Consider the following 18751-nt stretch of genomic DNA (forward strand, 5'->3'; position numbering starts at 1 on the left):
GTGGTGAACCGAACTGTCACTCCAGTTACAATGTTTTGACAGAGACATTGTACCTGGTCTGACTCTGTCCTGTTTAACGTCTCTGCTGTCAAGTTAAATAAGGCAGTCGGACCTCTTTGTTTGAGCGGCATTTCAGCTTCATGCACTGCCGGTTTCTCTGTGTAATTCACGTCGGAGATGCCAAACTGTTTCTGACACGCAGCATTGTTAAAAATACTGACCATGAGATCACTGAAGCATGGAAATGCACAAGCTAAATAAACTCCACTTGACATCAGTATCGGGCATGAGCTTCTACTTTTCTGTTAACATTGCTCTGTTTGTTGGCCAAGTTAGGCACGTTTTGTTTTTATACCTTTTTTTGTTTTACAATTTCAGTAACAAAAAAATCAATCGCAATTTTTGACCATTACACGCATTCTCCAATGCTGCATTGCGTTCATGTTCTCAGAAAAACTCATGTTGTAGATGGAATTTATATTGTGATTTGTCAAGATATCAGACTCTTAATAAATCAAAATATGTTTTTATCATTTAGTCATACCTGGCTTTATGCTCTTCATTCCCACTACAATTTATCGCCCTGACATCTTGATGCACATTACAAAACTGTGGATGGAGCTTTCATGATTCATCATCCAAGGATTCATTTCAGCTTTTAAAAACACACAGATGGTTATCGGCCTCTCTCTGGAAATGCCAACATGACACCCATCCAAGCTAGCACCTCTGAGATTTTATCACGATATGATGGATAGTTCTATAACATGAAATGTATTTGGCTGCCATGTGGTTACTACTGGTTACGACAAATGATATAAAGTACATGGAATGTTTACTACTAATACGAGTTAAACCGAATCTAAAACTAGGTACTGACATCAAAACAGAACATATTTGGAAATGTAAATTTGCCAAACTGTTCAATGCATGAATTTTAAATGAGGACATTTTAATAGACAAACAAAATGTTGTCTATTGTTTCTTATAGTTAGTAGATTTGTATATCAGAAATAATCTGATCAAAAATAACTGAACAAGACTAAGAATCTGACCAGGCATTAGATGCCAACTTCCGTTATCGGACATTCTTTAATACTTGATGCTAAGAACATATTCAGTTGGTACTAAAAAAAATTGGTTCTACACCCAGGACTATTTCCTAAGTAGGTTAAAAAAAAATTGCCCTACAGTGCATATTACAGTATTCTCCTGACAGTACAGACTTTTCTCCTCTTTCTCCCTCCCTCCCTCGCTGTGTGACATCCATCCTGATAGGAATGCTAATCTTGTTAGCTCGGCATTCCAGTTAAGCCAGCTGCTGTAAATAAAAGAACGATCTGTGTGTCTTCTCCGGACTGCTTTCATTCCTGACCTGTTTCATGGAGCACTAAAGATGGCCTCATTAAATTAGCCTTTTCCCTCAAAAAGGTTGAGGGCTGGCAGACTTATGTATCCTACAATGTCGGACGGCCCAGCAGCTTTTAAAGAGAGAGTAGTTTACATCAGTGTTTTCTCTCTACCCATCCTCTGCATGTTAAATGAATTGGTGCCATGTTTTTCCAGTCCGTGCTCATTCTGTTGGCCCCTGTCTGACCTGTGACTGCCATTAACTGAATAAGATGTTTCTCTCAGCTCCCAAATCACGCTAAGCTCCATCTCAGAACTCATGCGAGTTGTTAATAATTGATCCGATCGGAGACGCTCTAATCATGTCAGTGCCGTTTCCCTCTTTGCGGTACTCTTTTGAAGTTGCACTGGTTGTTTGAGGGTGTGTGCAGTTTGAGCAAGGGAGGCTGATGTTATCTGGAGTCCTGCTGCTCTTATCCTTAATTGGGTTATGTAGATTTTGTGTCTGGGGAGAGGAGGGAGTAATGAAACTGGAATGATCACAGATGGTAGAAGTGTCTTCATTAACAATGTCAGACTTTAAGCGCTGTTTTCATAGTTAAGAGAATTTAAACTCAAAAAGAGTGTTTGACAATGTTTTAATGGGTGTCTGCAGCAGTTTAATTCTGGGATTTTTTTCTCTGCTGAGGCAGACGCGTCGTTGAGATAACCATCTATGAGCAGCCACGCTCCAATAACTGTTTTATGCTCCGTCGGCAACGCTCAGTTTCGTGACTTTAAGACTCCTCGTTCTGCTGTCCTGTCACTCCCAAACATTTGACAGCAGCTGTCTCGCTCTGACACGGTCCGCTGAGAGACTGTGAAATCACACGCATAGGGGCTTTTTGAGAGAGGTGGGTGTGACTGGTGCCAAGTATTTGTGGGTGCTGCTGTTTGCGTCTTTGCGTGTGTGGAGGTCTTCCCCTTTAACCTCTTGCAGCCTCAGGCATTTGTGTCACCCCCCCGTTTTTCATCACCCTGGCAGGCCTGCTGGAGAAGCACTTTCCCTGAGTACAGGATTTACACTGATAAGATAACGTCCTCTTTGATGCAGCTGTTAATCTGAGGGAATTAGGGCTCTTATCTTAAACATTTTTAGAAATACCGGGCATATTCTCAGAAGTGTCTTTTAACTTTTAAGCGACAACCTGCACAATAAAAGCCTGTGTGTAGTCTGGATTAATGTCACACAGTTCCTTATCTGGATATTGATTTTGTTGTTAATGTCCACAAACGATAGACACACACACACTCCAACATTCCCTTTTTTCTTTGACCCCAATTCTGCTGCTTGCATTCCACCCAATGCTGATATTGTGATACCCTGTAGTGTTTCTAGAAATATGATTCCATCCATCCACTTCTGCCTGGGTTTGCCATCAGAAAAAGTTGAAAAGAGAGAATAGAAGTGTTGCCTGCTGATGAGCCCATTATGGTTGGTTCTGTCTGTCAGGCCGACTTAAAGGAGACTTCCACCTGACAGCCGAGGGTTAGGGTTCGGGCTTAATGGTGTCTGCAGTGCAGCGAGTTGAAGAGGAGAATCCTGGTGTGCAGATATTTTACCGCTCTCAGCAGTTTCCCTCTCCGTCTTTAACCCACTTTCTGTCGCTTCCCACTTCTTTCCAGATACCTTGATCGAAAGCCAGGGGAAACTCAAACAATTCTTTGAAAACAAAGAACTATTAATATTTCATGGCGATAGCTGCTCATCGGGGTGCATTAGCGTATCCGTTGCAAGCTTTTCCCGGCAAGTGCATATTGATCGGTATCAGAGCCAAGACTTTTTTTTGTTTTTGTTTTAGTTTTTTCTTATTCTGATGGAGGCTCCCAGGAGAAAAAATGGTTGGCACCTTAGACAGCTTTCAACACACTTATTACAACACCATATTCATTTCCTGCTAGTTTTAAAGAAAAGACTCTAAATTTTAAAACAATTGAATAGTCAGTCATACTAAAAAAGCTGTACATTTACTTGTTTCAGCATCTTAAATGCGAGGATATGCAGTTTTTGGGATTTGGATTGTTTGTTGAAATTTTGAATGAGCAATTTCAATATTTTGATATAATGTAAATATGAATTGGTTAAAGCTGTTATTTAAAACTTAAAGAAGCTCTCTTGGAAAAGTTATGTTTATATTCAGTATTTATCCTTGACATCTACTGATCAATATCCTTCAACATAAAACATCTGCAAAGCTGATCAACACAATTTGTTTTAATTGTGCATTGTTAATGTCCATGTTTTCCTAGCTCACAGTCATCGTCTTTGCTGCCTTTGATGACACATTGCTACTCTTCTTTGCCACCAACCGTCTGTCAACACAATAATGTAAAATGAGTGTGAGCAATGTGCAAACGAATTGGGGAAATCACAAAAGCTGCACAAAAAGACACTTTACAAAGGGGATAAAGAAACTAGTCAAAACCCAAAGTTTACCTTTTGATGATTAAATCTACTCCACTGTATTTCTCTGTGCAATGGTTAGTTCAGTTTGTCAATTTAACATTCACCCCTTTCAATACCTCAGTCTGAACAGTTTTGTCATAACAACATTCCCGTCCTCTCGTTGTTTGTTTCCCCTTTATCTGTAACTCTCCCTTTCAACCACTCTCACTTTGAAGGGCCCTCATTGAGACTTTGGATAGCATCTGCCCCGCTTATCTATTTGAACTGTCACTCTCAGTCTGTGCAGAACATTCCCCTTTCCTTCAGCCCTTATGTGACTCAATGAAATGCATGACTAAAATTATCCGTATTCATTTGGTCAGACAGACGCTACTTAAGAAGTATTTTTGTTGCAACTTGCAGCCTGTCTACGTCTTGGTGGTAGAGGTGATGTGTGTGTATGTGTGCTCTTCTAGTTTGTGATTGTATGTCTGTTTTAGATAGGAGTGTTAGAGAGGCAGGGCTGCAGTGTGTGTGAGAGATCTAGGTCACGGTGCCTTCCCTGTTTGACCAGTACTGTAAATTTGGCAGACTTTGTCAGATGTGATAGACTATTCCTCACTCTGCCCTTCTCTCTCTGTCTTGCCTGTCGTCCCGTGGTATGTGAAAACCCCTTATCTGTATGTGCCGTCTCTGCTGGGACTTTTCCAGGAAGTTATTTTCCCTCCAAACACACAAACTCACACTGAAAGGCAGCTTTCATCTCAAATAAAAACCATCCACTGCGTGCCACAGCTCTGCCGTTTCTGCACCAAAGCCTGGAACATCACTGTAGACAGAGTGTGATGGAAGTTGGCACGCCATCTCACAACGCAGCTGTAAGCTTGGCATGGAGGCAGTGTGCTGTCTGTGAATATTACTTGATAGATTGTTTGAGGTGGATGTTGGGGATGACTCTGTGTGCAATATATATCCAGCAGTCGTACTAGAGCTCAGTTGAGATGATTGAGGAATGATTTGTGAACTTGGGCTAACTATGATGTCCAGTAAATCCAAAGTTCTCAGAGACCAATATGACCTATTTAAGTTCCTTGTTTGGTTCGACCAGTTGTCCAAAACTTGATATTTTGAACTTAGAATGATGTAAAAAAAGAGAAAAGCAGCAAATCCTCACATTGAAAAAGCTTGAATAAGCTAATGTTTTTTTATTTTTGCTTGATAAATAGCTTTAAACCTGAAAATTATCAATCATCAATTTTGTCGATTCATTTTCTGTCTTTGGACCAATAGTTAAGACCGTCCCCTGTGTTGAGACAGAGCATGAAAAGATGATAAGAATATGAGAAGCTGTGATTGTATATAAAATGTCTCTGTGGAAATGAACTGAGATGGATGGTACTCCAGTCTAGGTGGCTCAAATTGAGGTGAAGAGGTGAAGTTTCATCCATAGTGAGTCATTTTGACAGATACGATAAGGTAAAAGCCAGTCAAAAGGCAGCAGCTGTTTCTCCTGGACCCTGTAAATTTCTCTCCAGCGTTGTATTAACGGTTGAAGGGAAAGCCACTGGGCTGTGACCTCTAATACAGTGTCTCCATTCAATTCCCCAAAGGAGCCGTAGATCCAACAGACTGGCAGACCTGGTGAAATAGAAAAAATATGATGGACTAGAAACAATAACACTGAAGTATAGTGGCAATGTCTCGCCACCCCTTGCTGTGTAACAAGTAAAAAAAAAAAGAGACTAAAAACTATAAAATGTGCTCACATGGACATCTAGATCCAAAAGCATTAAGTGCATCCATATGAAAATGCACTCAGAGCAAAGGTCCAAAAGGAAATTTGCAAGACAAAGTGTCATGTTGGACAGCAGAGATGGCTGACTGTAACATCCTTACTCTCAGGGTTCACTCCAGTATCCTTACCAATGACTTGTCATACACGCCATGTTTGTGTTTAGGCCTTCAAGGGAGATGTCTGTGGATTTGTCTCATTGTGGAAAATAACATTTAATGGCGATTGTTGTATCTTCAGTGCATCTTGTTGCTGTGACCTTCCTTGAGGATATTTCTTTCATGCAGCAGTTGCTGTGCTCAGTAAGGAGGCCTTTAGCAGGGAATTTTGACTTTAACACAAGAAGAGTGATGGTTTTTTATCTACGTGGGAGGTGTTCAGTTAGCAGATATCTCTTGACTTTATCTTTATACTTAATGTTTTCATGTGCAAAAACACTCAAGAACATGCCAGACATACCTCTTTATTTTTTGGCACAGTATGTGATTTCATAATGCATCAGGCTCAGTTTGATCCACTTGCGTACCTCCTATATAACGCTGATGGTATTTCAGTATCTTACTCTTGCTGACATTACTGGCAGAGGTCCACATCTTAAGATACGTTTTTGGTTCTCTACTCTCTATTCCTGTCAGTGCATTTTCTCCCCTCATGTAAAATGTAAGGCAAGGGGGGAATTTAAAGCTAAATTATTGTCCTACCTCGCCTTTCCACAGCCTCTCTAGCTGTGTTAGTTTGTTGACTAGCCTCTCTGCTCTCTTTTCCTGCCTGCCTGCCTGTCTGTCTGTCAGCTCGAGCCACCTGCAGCTGAGACAAAGGTGAGCCTGATTACGAGCTGGACGGGCAGGAGGAGGACGGGAGCGGTGAGATGAGGAGGGTCAAAGACGGAGGAATTACCTTGGCTCATCTTCAACAGGCTCCTTGATTTAACATTATTGAAAGATCCCATTTTTACTTGGCTCAAGTACTGCAACAGGCTATGAAGACCCCCCACCACACACACACACACACACACACACACACACACACACACACACACACACACACACACACACCGTTACGCAGGTGTAGGCATGCTTAATCGACTCTAGCGATGGACCGTCCCTTAAGATAACACACTTTGACATTTGGTATGATAACATTGTGTTACACAGGGGCACGTGACGGCCCGCCTTGTCACACTATGGAGATGGCTATTGATGAGTAGTTCATTGTGGTAATTGATTCCAACAAGGAGGTCGAGCTGAACAGCTGTTGAGTTTAAATTGGAAGATGCCAGTCAGACTCCTTCCATTGTTTCCAAAATTAGTTTTTCCAATTAGCAACTAAGATGAGTGCGACTTGTCATGAAAACATATTTTTTGGTCCTTGTTCGCAGGTAGAGGTGTATGAACTGGAATGAGCGAGTGTTAAAACTGGCAACTTTGCAAAGAAAACATTTGTGTTTCTTAAGTAGTCTATTTAAATCAATACATTAAAATGTATTGATTGGATCATAACTCTTACCAGATACTACCGGAGCATTCTCACAGACATGTTCTTTCAAGTTCCAGTTGTTCCATGGTTTGCATTTAAAAATGGGAAAAATAGAAATTTTGACAGTGTTGTATTCATCCAGCCGTAGTCAAAGTCACACTCTTGTCATCTTTCTCCACAGAGAAGCTGATAAATAGAGCAGAAAACCCGTCTCTCTCACACAGAGCTTGTACTTAGCATCACGAGGGGACATAAAAGATTAAAGTGTGCGCGAGGATGTGTGTGTGTGCAACACATCATGTCTTGTTTCAGAGACGTGTCTGCCTGAGCTGATGGCACATGACTCTGAGGCTCCACTCTGTGTGTGTTTGAGACCATTAGATCCTCCACTTGCATGTCAAACACACTAACGGGAAAAAGGTATTTTCTCTGTGTCGGGTCTGATCATTTTACGACAAAATAATTCACAGCTAGCCAGTATTGTCTAAACATCACATTCCTCCACCAGGCTAAGTGGTTGCTACGGCAAACACTTAATGAACGGAAAAAGCTGTAAAACGTTAACAGCACCCCTCATTCTTATCCTCCATCATTCACTTTTCCCTCTTTTTCTCTCTCCCCTTCCAGTTCTGGCCATCCAGGCCGCTGCCATCCAGTTCACGAAGGAGCCCAAGTCCCAGGATGCCTTGCACGGTCGCAGCGCCATGCTACGCTGCGAGGTCAGCGATCCGGCTGACATCAGTTACGCCTGGCTTCACAACGGCCAGCGCCTGCAGAACAGCGAAAGGCGCTTCCTGGAGGGCAGCAACCTCAAGTTCACCGCCGTGGATCGGCAGCTGGACGCAGGAAACTTTAAGTGCGTCGCAGAAAACGCGGCCACGGGAGAGTTTCTCCGCTCCACCAATGCCTCCTTCAATATCAAGTGTGAGTGTTTCCTTTCAAGCCGTTCTCACCCTCATTCTTAGAAAAAAAAAAAAAAAAAAAAAAAAAACCCTTCCGAGTGAAAATTTGCCAGATGACAGGGTTTCATAATGGCAACAAGGGCGCGCATCCAGTTTCTGGATCAAAAAAAGCAAAACAAAAGTCACAGTATAAGATGACAGGTAGTATGAGCTGAAGGAATGTTTCCACCTTGTTGCCTTGTTCTTTGTGGCTTCCTCTCCCTCTCTCCAAAGGAAACTGGATACGTGTGCCACCGAGCATGTGTTTCTTGTTGCTTGTTTCTTTTTTCTCTCCGTTGTGCAACACTCTCTTCCCATATACCATCAAAAAGGCTTTTGTCTGGAAATGACTGAGCAGTGTAATTTACCACTCTCTAGCTATATAATTATTTAGGTTAACTTTAACACTGCCCTCCTCGCTCCAGCTTTTTATTCGTGTCAGGCTTTTCACTCCTCAGTTACTTTCTAAGCAGTTTGTCCCATTAAGGGGAGGGACACTAGTATCTTAATTTTGTTGTTCAGCCCTTAACCAAACCTCAACGAACCTATTAGGTTTCAGAAGAAGCCATGGGAATTCTGCACAGCGCTGTCTGGGATAAATAACAACCTTGTTCACGTATTGTGGAGAGCCCTCAGGTACCAGTTGTTACTCAAAAGCCTTTGTGTCTTACAAAAAGAGAGAAAGATAGAGAGTTTGCACTGATGGTAGAAGAAAACAAAAAGCTAAGCAGGGTGAAAAATAGCCCCCATCTGGAAAATGTTGTCCTCTCTTCGCTGCATTCAGCCGGAGGTTTGTCTTTGCGGTGATGTTACTCGTTGGAAGGCTGATTACAAGAACAGATGAGTGTCCAGACCTCCTGGAAGCAAAATGAGAGGCAGACTGAGAGGAGCAGGCAGAGGTTTAACCCCTGTTCTATGATCCGTCTCCACTGGTGGATATTTGTGGACCGACTCTGATAGATTTAAAGTTTTAGCCAGGTGGACCAAAGAAAGCACATCAGTTTTCCAAACCTCCTCTGATCTGAAGGCAGCCGCTTTTATGTGTTGCAATTACACATGACGTAGTCCTTCAATAAAAACTCAACTGACACACTCCCACAGATTAAAGAAAAGGAAGAAAACAAGTCAGACACGAAGCACCAGTTCTTAAGAGCTGCCATCGTGACCCAGAATAAACTTTACTCTCTGCCATGTCATTAATATTCCCATGTATTGGAAGAGACGGGCATGTTTTTATTGGAAGAGAGATCTGGGCCAAGTTCAAGGCACACACAGATAAAACATCTGACTTCTCTTTCTATATTAACAATGGATGAAATTACTTTGTAATGCGAGGAGTAGCTCGTAGTCGTCTAGTATATCCAAGGCGAAGTAACAAATGTGCTTTCACATGACATTTCCATATTTAGGGGTGGTAATGATCGTGCGTGTTTGCATGCATGGATTCTCCATCTGCCTCTGAGGGTGTTTATAGGGCATCATATCAAGTAGCCTTTAAAGGAGGCCTTTGAAATTAGCTATGCTTGCAGAGGCTTTTAGCAAGTCCACTACAGACCAAAGCAGACAGACACATAGCTGAGAGGCAGATATTAATGGATGTAAGTGCAGCACATTCTGCTAGAAATTGTTAGATTGATGGCTTTGTATCAGTTTGATAAGAGTACAGGAAAAGGAGTAGACTCCTTGGTCATGACTTCAGATAAGAAACCACCTCAGTACACCTCCTCTCCGCTGTTAAAGGAGTAACAAGATAATTTACAGCACAGCATGGCACACACTTTTTCTAAATCAAACACACAAGGCAACCTATCATACAGTAATAAATCATCCTTAATCATTTCCTTATGCTGTGTGCATCAACACATTTGTCTCTCTGTCACAACGCACAGGTCTGCCGGCCATCTCTGGATCACTTTAGGTGGATCAGACCATGTTATGACAGATGTTCTCATATTTGCCCAACATGCATTTAACGGGCGATAAAGCCGCGCACAGCTTAAAGTAAAGACCCCCTCTGGCATTCACCCTGCATGTGGGCTCACTCAAGTGTACGCTAGTTTGCGTGCGTAGTAGTAAATGTGGGTTGTGAGGGGGGGGTGGGGTATTCCATATGTACTGTACATAGACTGTACCGGAGTAGATTGTTTCCTCTCCCCCCTACTGCCCTTTGCACACACAGAGAGAGAGAGAGAGAGAGAGAGTTAATTTATCTTGCTCTCGATGGTGGGTGGGCAAATCCTGCCAGTCGAGAGTTATTCATAGTAATTATCCCTCCTCTGTTTTCACTAATAGAGGTTTTAGCCCCCACCCCACCCCCCTTCATCCTTTTGTCCCGCCCGGTCGCTGGGTCTCCACGGTGAGACCGCGTCCAGCAGAGGCGTCAGGCTCGGTCATCGCTATTGTCAGCGTGTTTGTTGGTCCTGGAGGCGACGCTTCGCTTGACCCTCGGTAACAAGATGCGGACTGACAGTGTTTTTTTAAATCAGGAACATTGGTTGTCGGAAGAAGGGAAGCATACCGTAGAAACACAGGCAAGCAGGCATATATTCCCCCCTTTTTAATCTTTCAAATCACAGAGCACACACACACACACACACACACACACACACACGCCATCTCGGTTTAATCGCACAGCGTGTGTCCTTAACCTACATTTGTTCAGCAGATTCAATTTAGAGCATCCTTATTGATCGCTAGTGTAGTTTCCCTCTTTCACATCCTGTCATGGTTCCCTGATTTTTTTTAAATTATTTTTTAATTTATTATTCTTGTCTCACGTGAGCGTATAAAATGCAGCTCCTCATGCTTAATGGCCCAGGCTCCATTCGTCAGATTCTCCCCTAAAGTGTCACTTTTTCCTCCAGTCTCAGAGAGTCGTGTCGTGTGTGCCCCCCCCCCCCCCCCCTCCCTCCTCTTTCGGCCTTGTCACATCAGCAGCATCATCTCTCTGAGTTGCCGTAGTTTAACAGCCTGGCCTGTTGACCCCTGTCAGCCACAACTGATAAAATCTGACACCTCGTCTAAAGCGGCGAGCTGACTCGTCACGCTTTTCCCAGGATTGCGCTAGGGCACACAGTTAACAATATTAAGCACCTCATGCCACATGCTTTAGTTATTTCCATACCCATATGGTGTTGTCAGTTAAATCTCTATCCCCAACACTCCCCTGGATAACACAATCCACCTTGCCTCTCTGTCGCAGAAACCATTCTCCATGGCAACAAATCAGCTCACTGAGTGAAACGGACACAACACGCAGTTGCCTTTTGGCACAGTGAGGAATGAATGGTCCAAGCATCTGCCTTGACAATATTCCTCACAATTCATCTGTTATCATCCTCCGTGTTGATAGGGCTTCCTGTTCTGCCTCCAACATAATAATTATACGCCCCTAATTATGGCATTAACTGCCAGGCCTACTCCAACACTTAGTCATGCATTCTGGGGAGGGGATTACGGGGAAGTATTTGCCACTAATAGGTTATGAAAGAGCGCCTTCTGTTTGCCGAGTGGACAGCTGGAGAAACCTGAACTGTGAATGGAGCTATGAGCGGAGTAAAGGGTTAGAATGTGTGACTGTTAGAAAATCCAGGTCAAAGTGGAAAATGAAATAATACCAATAATTGGATTTAACCCGCTAGAGAATCAAATAGGCCAGAAGTGGCAGAAACCTTATACAGTCACAAGGCTGCGTGTTGATAAGTGCTCATTGTTCCAGTGATTGTCAGGTCAGAAAGGTCAAGCAGTGTGTCCTGCAATGTGATTACTTTTTCACCATGGTTATTCTTGGTGCTCACGCTACCTACCCAGCTCTATTTGCTTGGATTTCACACTCATGCATCTAGTATGTAAAATATTTCCTACAAATGTAAAAGAAAAAAGCTGTCAAAGGGGTTTTCCCAAGAAAGACATACCAGACACAGACAGGTTGAAATCTGTAGGTCGAAGCACTATTATTATTATTTTTTACTTCAATTGGCAATAGACAGCAGAAAACACACAACGACCCTCATAAAAGAAACACAGAATGTGACTTAAAATTTCAGCCGTGTCTCAGTTTGACACCACCTGATAATGGAAACATCCACCTATTACGCCAGGCAGGTTGAAACAAATTCTTAATTTCATTTGCAAATGTCAGTCGTGCTGCAGATGAAACTTGTTGTTCCATCAAACTTTGTGTTCCTCCGTGGTGACTCACTGTTTCCCCGTCTGGTTTCGTTGACCCCGTTATGCTTCCAGAGGACTAATAATACGTCTGTGAGTGTCTGGCCCCAGGTCCCCATAGCTGGGATAGCCTTCATCATCTCCTCCTCCTCCTTCAATAACTGACTAGGACACCCAACCAATTAGGATCCTCTGCAGAACTCTCAAAAGTCAAATTGGTACATTTGTAAGATGCATTCATGCTCCGGGGCAAAGCACCATAATGTGTTTTACTTCTCACCACCACAAACACACACACACACACACACAAACACTTGTCTCTAACAGATGCAAATACGCACACATTTAATCTAATGCAGCGTGATGTGCACACACTCTCACTGTTGTTGAGGAATTTATGTTAGGAGGGAGCTAATGGGCGGCCCCCGTTACTGTAGACATGGTTACCCATGATCCCCCGGGGTGCAGAGTAATACCAGGTTCCTGTGTAATTCATCGTGACAGGTCTTCCTCCAGCGCCTCCTCTGACCTCACAGTGGTGATTCCCCCCCGTCTCCACCGCCTTCTCAGGTGGAGGCTCATGCCATGCATATTTCATAGACGATCGAAACAGCAGCAGAAATGCTGCCGCAGTATTCAGCCACAGGCTGTAGGAATGGAGCCGAGCATGATGGGAGGACTTGCAGCATGCATACGCTCAAAACCCTCATGGACACATGCATAAACCAGGGCAGCCCAAAGGAACAGGCTCCGTCAGCAACCACACCGGGTGTACAGTTACTGCGTGTCATACAACTAAAGCTTACTTATCATCAGGTAAATAACTATTAGCCCTGGTTCTCTTTCAGTGGGAACATTATGTATTTGTGTTGTCAACAACTTCGGCAGCCGAAGGGGAATTCCAGCCTGGTACACTAACGCTGTATTACAGACAAATATAAGGAGCCATTCACGAAAGGAGACTCCATGAATAACTTACATTCTTTCTTAAACTCCTCCAGTATACTTTAGTGTGCATCTAGCTCTGCAGTAGGGCCGGGGGGGAAATCGAGTCATGTAAGAATCAAGACTGTTATATTCTAAAATTCTGAATCAATTCATCACTTCCAAAAATGGATTTATAATATCTTTTTATAAAGTAATCCTGCACACCAAGACAAAATGTGTTTAGCGTTATTGTATATGTTGAAAAATCACACAAATACCAGTTTTCATTTTATTTTCTGTACAATTTTTGTTTAAAATTTGCAGATTTCTGAGAAATAAAAAGGCAGTTATCCTAAGCCTACAGATTTTATTTATGTAACAGGCAGCATTTTTAAATTGTTGTATAACTTGAACTATGACTTCCATTACTCAACGTCACTGACAATAGAGAAATACCAAAACCTTTTGTGTTTATTTGTGCAAGTTTAGCATGAATAAATATAAAAATTTTCCTTTGTGTGTTTACAGTATTGAAATCAGTTAATATTACATTTTCAAATACAAAAACTCTGCTTTCGTGCCATAATTTACCACACAGCCATGAAAAGGCCACAGCGGACTGAAGTAGATCCTGAAGTTAGCAACCCTACATACTAAATCCAGAATTGATCCCCAAGAACCAAAATTGAATGGTGAAATATTGTAAGATTCACACCTCTACTCAGCAGCAGGTGGAGATTTTATTAACACAAAAGAAAGTGTCTCTATCAAACCAAATAGGGAATTTTTATGGCTGACACTGAATTTCTGGCTACGCCAAAGAGGCTTAGTGCACAGGAGCCACCCCAGTCCTTTTCTTATTGAAAGGGGGATGAAATGCCTCAGTTCATCATGACAAATATCTACTGGTCTCCCTTAGAGACTGAAAAATGATTGTATGTTGCCCTCCTCTAAGGAGAACGTAGGAATGATTTGCTGCCGTTATGATTTCTTGACATACTATATGTAGTTGATATATATTTCCCAGTGTACTGGGTCAAACCCTTAATGGTAAAAGCACACTGTTTTCATTCCTCACTGCTACATGATGCATTCAAGGGACGGCTGTGGATCATTTCCCCCGGCATCTGTTCCTTTCATTTATTCTCTTCTTCATCTGTCACTCAAGACGGCGTTGCTCAGGTTTCATGTTTCTATCGAGAGTGATGCCTCTCATCGCTTTGTTGTGGCATGTTGTCTTCCCGTGGTAATGACAATACTACTCTAGACCCACCTGATCAGGCTGGAAGACATTTTGAAATGTGCACTGCTCCTGCATTTCAAAGACTTAAACGGCATGGTGCGAAAAAATATCAAAACATGTTCACTGTTGCCTTGTTGTTCATTTCCCTTATCCTGATTTTTATGGTCTCCTCTGACAGCAGAGTAGCCCTTTTAACAGAGTAAGCCAATGAACTGTCCATTAAATGTCTATAAAAAGCACCATAAAGGCCCAGCTCGCTCTTCTTAGTGCAGACCAGCGGTATGCCGATGTAAGCCGACCCAGTGATGTGGTAGCTCCCTGCTTTTGTTTCCGCGCATGAGTCACCGTGCTGTCACAGCGATGTGCCCGACTCGGCCCTCTTCCCCACTGCACCCATTAGCATCGCAGTGTGTCCCGCCAGGACGGATGACAGGACGACCACTTAACTCAATATTTCCTCCTGTCCTTCTCCTCCCCTTATTACTCCTGCTCCTTTCCCTCCTTCCGGGCTTACCGTCTACTCTGTTTTTCTTCTCCTCTACAGGGTTGGAAAGTGGTGGTGTGACTTTAAAGGAGCCCGCCTCGGAAGGGGAGATCGAGAGCTCTGCGCCGGTCACGTTGCGCTGTCATATTGACGGACACCCACGGTGAGTCTCCTCCCTCTGTCCCCTCAAGTCCAGAGCTCAAAGGGTTAAAGATCACGTTAAGGACTGTACTGAAAAACTCTTCTTCTGGCCTCCTTGGCCTCTCTCATGCCCCAATGTTCTTTGTCTCTATTCTTCTTCTTCTTCCCCCCTCTACTCACCTTCTTTTTTATGATTCCTCAATCACACGGCTCGTCCACAATTTTCTCCTCTCTTCTCTCAAACCTCTCTCATGCATATTTTCCTCTCCCTCTTAGGCCGACGTGCCAGTGGTTCAAGGACGGGGTGAAGCTGACAGAGAAGAGCCACCAGATCAACAACAAGGAGAGGACACTCAACTTCACGAGTGCCAGTCCGGACGACAACGGCCTGTACTACTGCTGCGCCAAGAATGCAGCCGGGCACGTCTGCAGCAACACCAACTTCACACTCAACATTATAGGTGTGTGTGTGTGTATGTGTGTTTGTTTCTTACATGACCGTGTATTGTGCTGCTGCGACGTAGAAATTATCTTTTTTTTTTTTTTTACAGTTTTCTGCCCTCTTAGAAGTGCTTGTAGATCTCCAAGTATTTGTTATTTTCATCATTGATTAATTTATCGATTACTTTCTGGATCGCTTCTCAAGAAAAAGGGTCAAAATGCTCATCACATTTTCCAGTAGCCCAAGGTAACGTCTTCAGATTTTTGATTTGTTCAGCACACAAACACTCAAATATATGAATTATGCAACAATATAAATCAATCCAAAAAAAACAGCAAATTGCCTCCTTACATTATATACTTTAAAACCTTTAATTGCTGTTTCATTTTATTATTTTGTTACTTAAGTGCATGTTTTTTTTTTTTTCCATTGCCACACCTGCCAGGAAGTGTGGTGAGGAGCAGAACGTTGGCTATATAGTCCATTAGTGTTGAGAGAGCAGGAAGGGAAAGTGATGGAGTTCCTAATATGATTACCAGAGAGTGTGTTAGCACCTTCCTCCTCCGTCGCCCACGCAGACAGAAACAACATCATAAACATCTACACAGTGAACAACAACATCGGCTCCCTCAGCAGCAGCAGCAGCGTCGCTCTGTAACTGTAGCGTTCACAGACAGATCGTTTTTCTGCAGGCTCTCATGACTTGTGTTGTTTGCTCTGTGTGTGTGTATGTGTGTCTGTGTGTGTGTGTGTGTGTGTGTGTGTGTGTGTGTGTGTGTGTGTGTGTGTGTGTGTGTGTGTGTGTGTGTGTGTGTGTGTGTGTGTGTGTGTGTGTGTGTGTGTGTGTGTCCCTCCTATTATCCCCTCAGTACACCACTGAGTAAGAACATTACATACAGCAGCACATCTGTGCGTGAAACCTGATGCCCCGTTCCACTCTAATTAGTCACCTGCAACGCACACACATACACACACACAGTGGCACGCTAGCTTAGCACCTGTGTGGAGGAAGAATGGATAATTGTTGAGTCTCCTGTTACCACGTTGCCACCCTCTGCTCCTCTATAGGGCTTCACCTTAAGGAAAGGCTGACAGATTTAGACAGGTTTTCAATGCACGGTCACGGCTCTTTAAGATGAGGTCTTCCCGCCGGCTTCCTGGGTGGGCCAGGTGTGAACGCCTTTCTTTTTCTTCACACCATTCAGTGGCCCTATCCTAATACTGTTATTGGCACCAAACCTCCCTTAGCTGTTCAGATTTTAAAGATTTACACACACGTGAACCTGGATTAAGGGTGTTTTCGTGTTCTTGTTTCTTTATTGAGCTTCAGCTTTGTATTTGGAGTATAACAATGTGCTAAAATCTGTGAGGTATTATTCTTTTTTTACTCCTCCTCTAGCAGGAAATGTAGCAAATCTCTGTTTTTGGCCGGTCAGAGCAGCCTTGTTCAGTGTTAGAGGGCAGCTTTGAGGATCGAAAGAGTCATAAGAATGTGAATAGAAGGAAAATACTGTGCCGTGTTTTTGGGTGATATGAAAAATCCAGCTACATCTATTGTAAGAAATACAATATAACTAGCTTTAATCGTTTTTGCCCATTAAATTATATATTAAATTGATCCTTCAGTTACAGATTTGTCTTGTTTCCATAATAGTTGACCCCACTCCAGTACCCCTAACCCAAATTTTGCCATAGTGTGAATTAAGATTATCACAAAGAAGACAGAGACAGCCTCCTGTGTGTGATTCTACTCTCCAGGTGGTTAAAAAAGGAGGAGATGATGGTCCAGATAAGCTGCAGGGTCTGCTCACTGACCTTATTAAGTCTCCCCGTGGCCCCTGAGGTGTTGACACACACTGCCACCCGAAGGCCGCCTGCCTCTGTTGGCAGCTTTTAATAAAGATCAGAATAGATCAGTGAGGGCGCACGAGCGTCCACGCAGATGGAACTTGACGGTCTGATGCCCTGCAAATCTAATCATGCAGATGTTTGTCTACCTCCCTAAACAGATAAGAGTTTTCCACGGCCGGTGGTCATCCCCGAGGACCAGGTGGTGTTAAAGAACGAAGAGGCCTCGCTCCACTGCCAGTTCACCGCCGTGCCGGCCCCCACGTTGGAGTGGTACCACCAAAACGAGCTGCTGGCGAACAAGTCTCGGTATGTTGAGAGCTCAATCCTCCCCTTCTGAAACACTCTTTTCTTTCTCATCATACATCTCAGACTCTCGAACCAACTCTCAATGGCCCCACTCTCTTCTTTCCGTTATATAAGCTTCAGCCACAATCAGGTATTCCTTTGAACCCAATGAGGAGTAAACCCCTTGCGATTGGTTCTCGGCTCTCTGTGTACTGTTACAACTCACATTCAAGATCGATTGCACATTAAGGAATATTATTACTGGAGCAGAGCGCTGTAAAGTTTCTCTGCCGTCTACTATACATCACAACAACACAGCCTTTCTCTCCAGCCTATCACAAAGGACTTTGCAGTTCTCCTGCAGCCCTCAAGCTACAGTCAGCTTAACAGCACGTCTCCTATGAGCACACTAGATAATAACCAATTTCTATACCAAGTGCCAAGTATACCCTCAGGGCTCATAGCACCTCATGCTTATACATGGACTCGTTGTAGGCAAGCTCTTCCACATGGGAAGCAAGAGCCTGGTTTTCGATTTTTAAAGTGATTATTGTGTTCAGTGAGCGAGAAAAGAGAAGGACTTCAGTATCAATAGTTAGTCACTTGTGTAATGAGCTTGTCAGAAGGCGGGTTTGGTGACCTAGGCAGTGATGACTCAGCACCAGGATTACAAATGGATGGGTAAAAAGCTTGAATGTAAAAACACACACGCAGACTGTTTCATTAAAATCTTGGCCTCTCTGTGGTTGAGGTATTCCAAGGCTGCCTTTGTGTTTGTGTTTATTGATCTTGGCTGATATAATGCCAGAGGAATGCAGCTCTCTGTGGGAGATATCATCTGTTTTGCACCTGCACTGTTTGAACAACCCCCCCTTTAGATTATGTGTGAATATTTGTTGTAGATTGTTTTTCACATGTGTGAAACTGAGAACAAACATACCAGAGTAAGCCCAAGGCTGTTTCTATAGACGGAAATAATTCTGCCCCATGGGTCAAACCAACTCAGGAGGCAAAAACAAGGAACCATACCAATTCTTTCTGCGCATGTAGCTATAAAGATGAAACTCTGCCTTTGTTCATTTTGTTTTGTGGTTATTTTAGAGTTTCCTCGGAGTGAGGTATTATTCCACAGATTCACACACAAGCTCCCAAAGCTCATTTCCCTCCCGCTATTGAACAGAGAAGAAAAGAAGAGATGACACAGAAACATCAGCCCTCCCCGAGGGA

The 18751-nt window shown here is 43.1% G+C and overlaps 1 protein-coding gene across 1 annotated transcript in view; it reads left to right on the forward strand.

Moving 5' to 3' along the window:
* Positions 1–18751, forward strand: part of ptk7b (protein tyrosine kinase 7b) — a 69422-nt gene that overhangs the window by 37554 nt on the left and 13117 nt on the right. The window contains exons 2-5 of the mRNA XM_054599918.1: positions 7671–7967; positions 14866–14968; positions 15223–15407; positions 17398–17545. Coding sequence (XP_054455893.1) covers positions 7671–7967; positions 14866–14968; positions 15223–15407; positions 17398–17545 — 733 coding nt within the window. The remainder of the gene's footprint in view (positions 1–7670; positions 7968–14865; positions 14969–15222; positions 15408–17397; positions 17546–18751) is intronic.

This window comes from Anoplopoma fimbria, chromosome 6 (genome assembly GCF_027596085.1).
Source record: "Anoplopoma fimbria isolate UVic2021 breed Golden Eagle Sablefish chromosome 6, Afim_UVic_2022, whole genome shotgun sequence".
Classification (NCBI taxonomy): Eukaryota; Metazoa; Chordata; class Actinopteri; order Perciformes; family Anoplopomatidae; genus Anoplopoma; species Anoplopoma fimbria.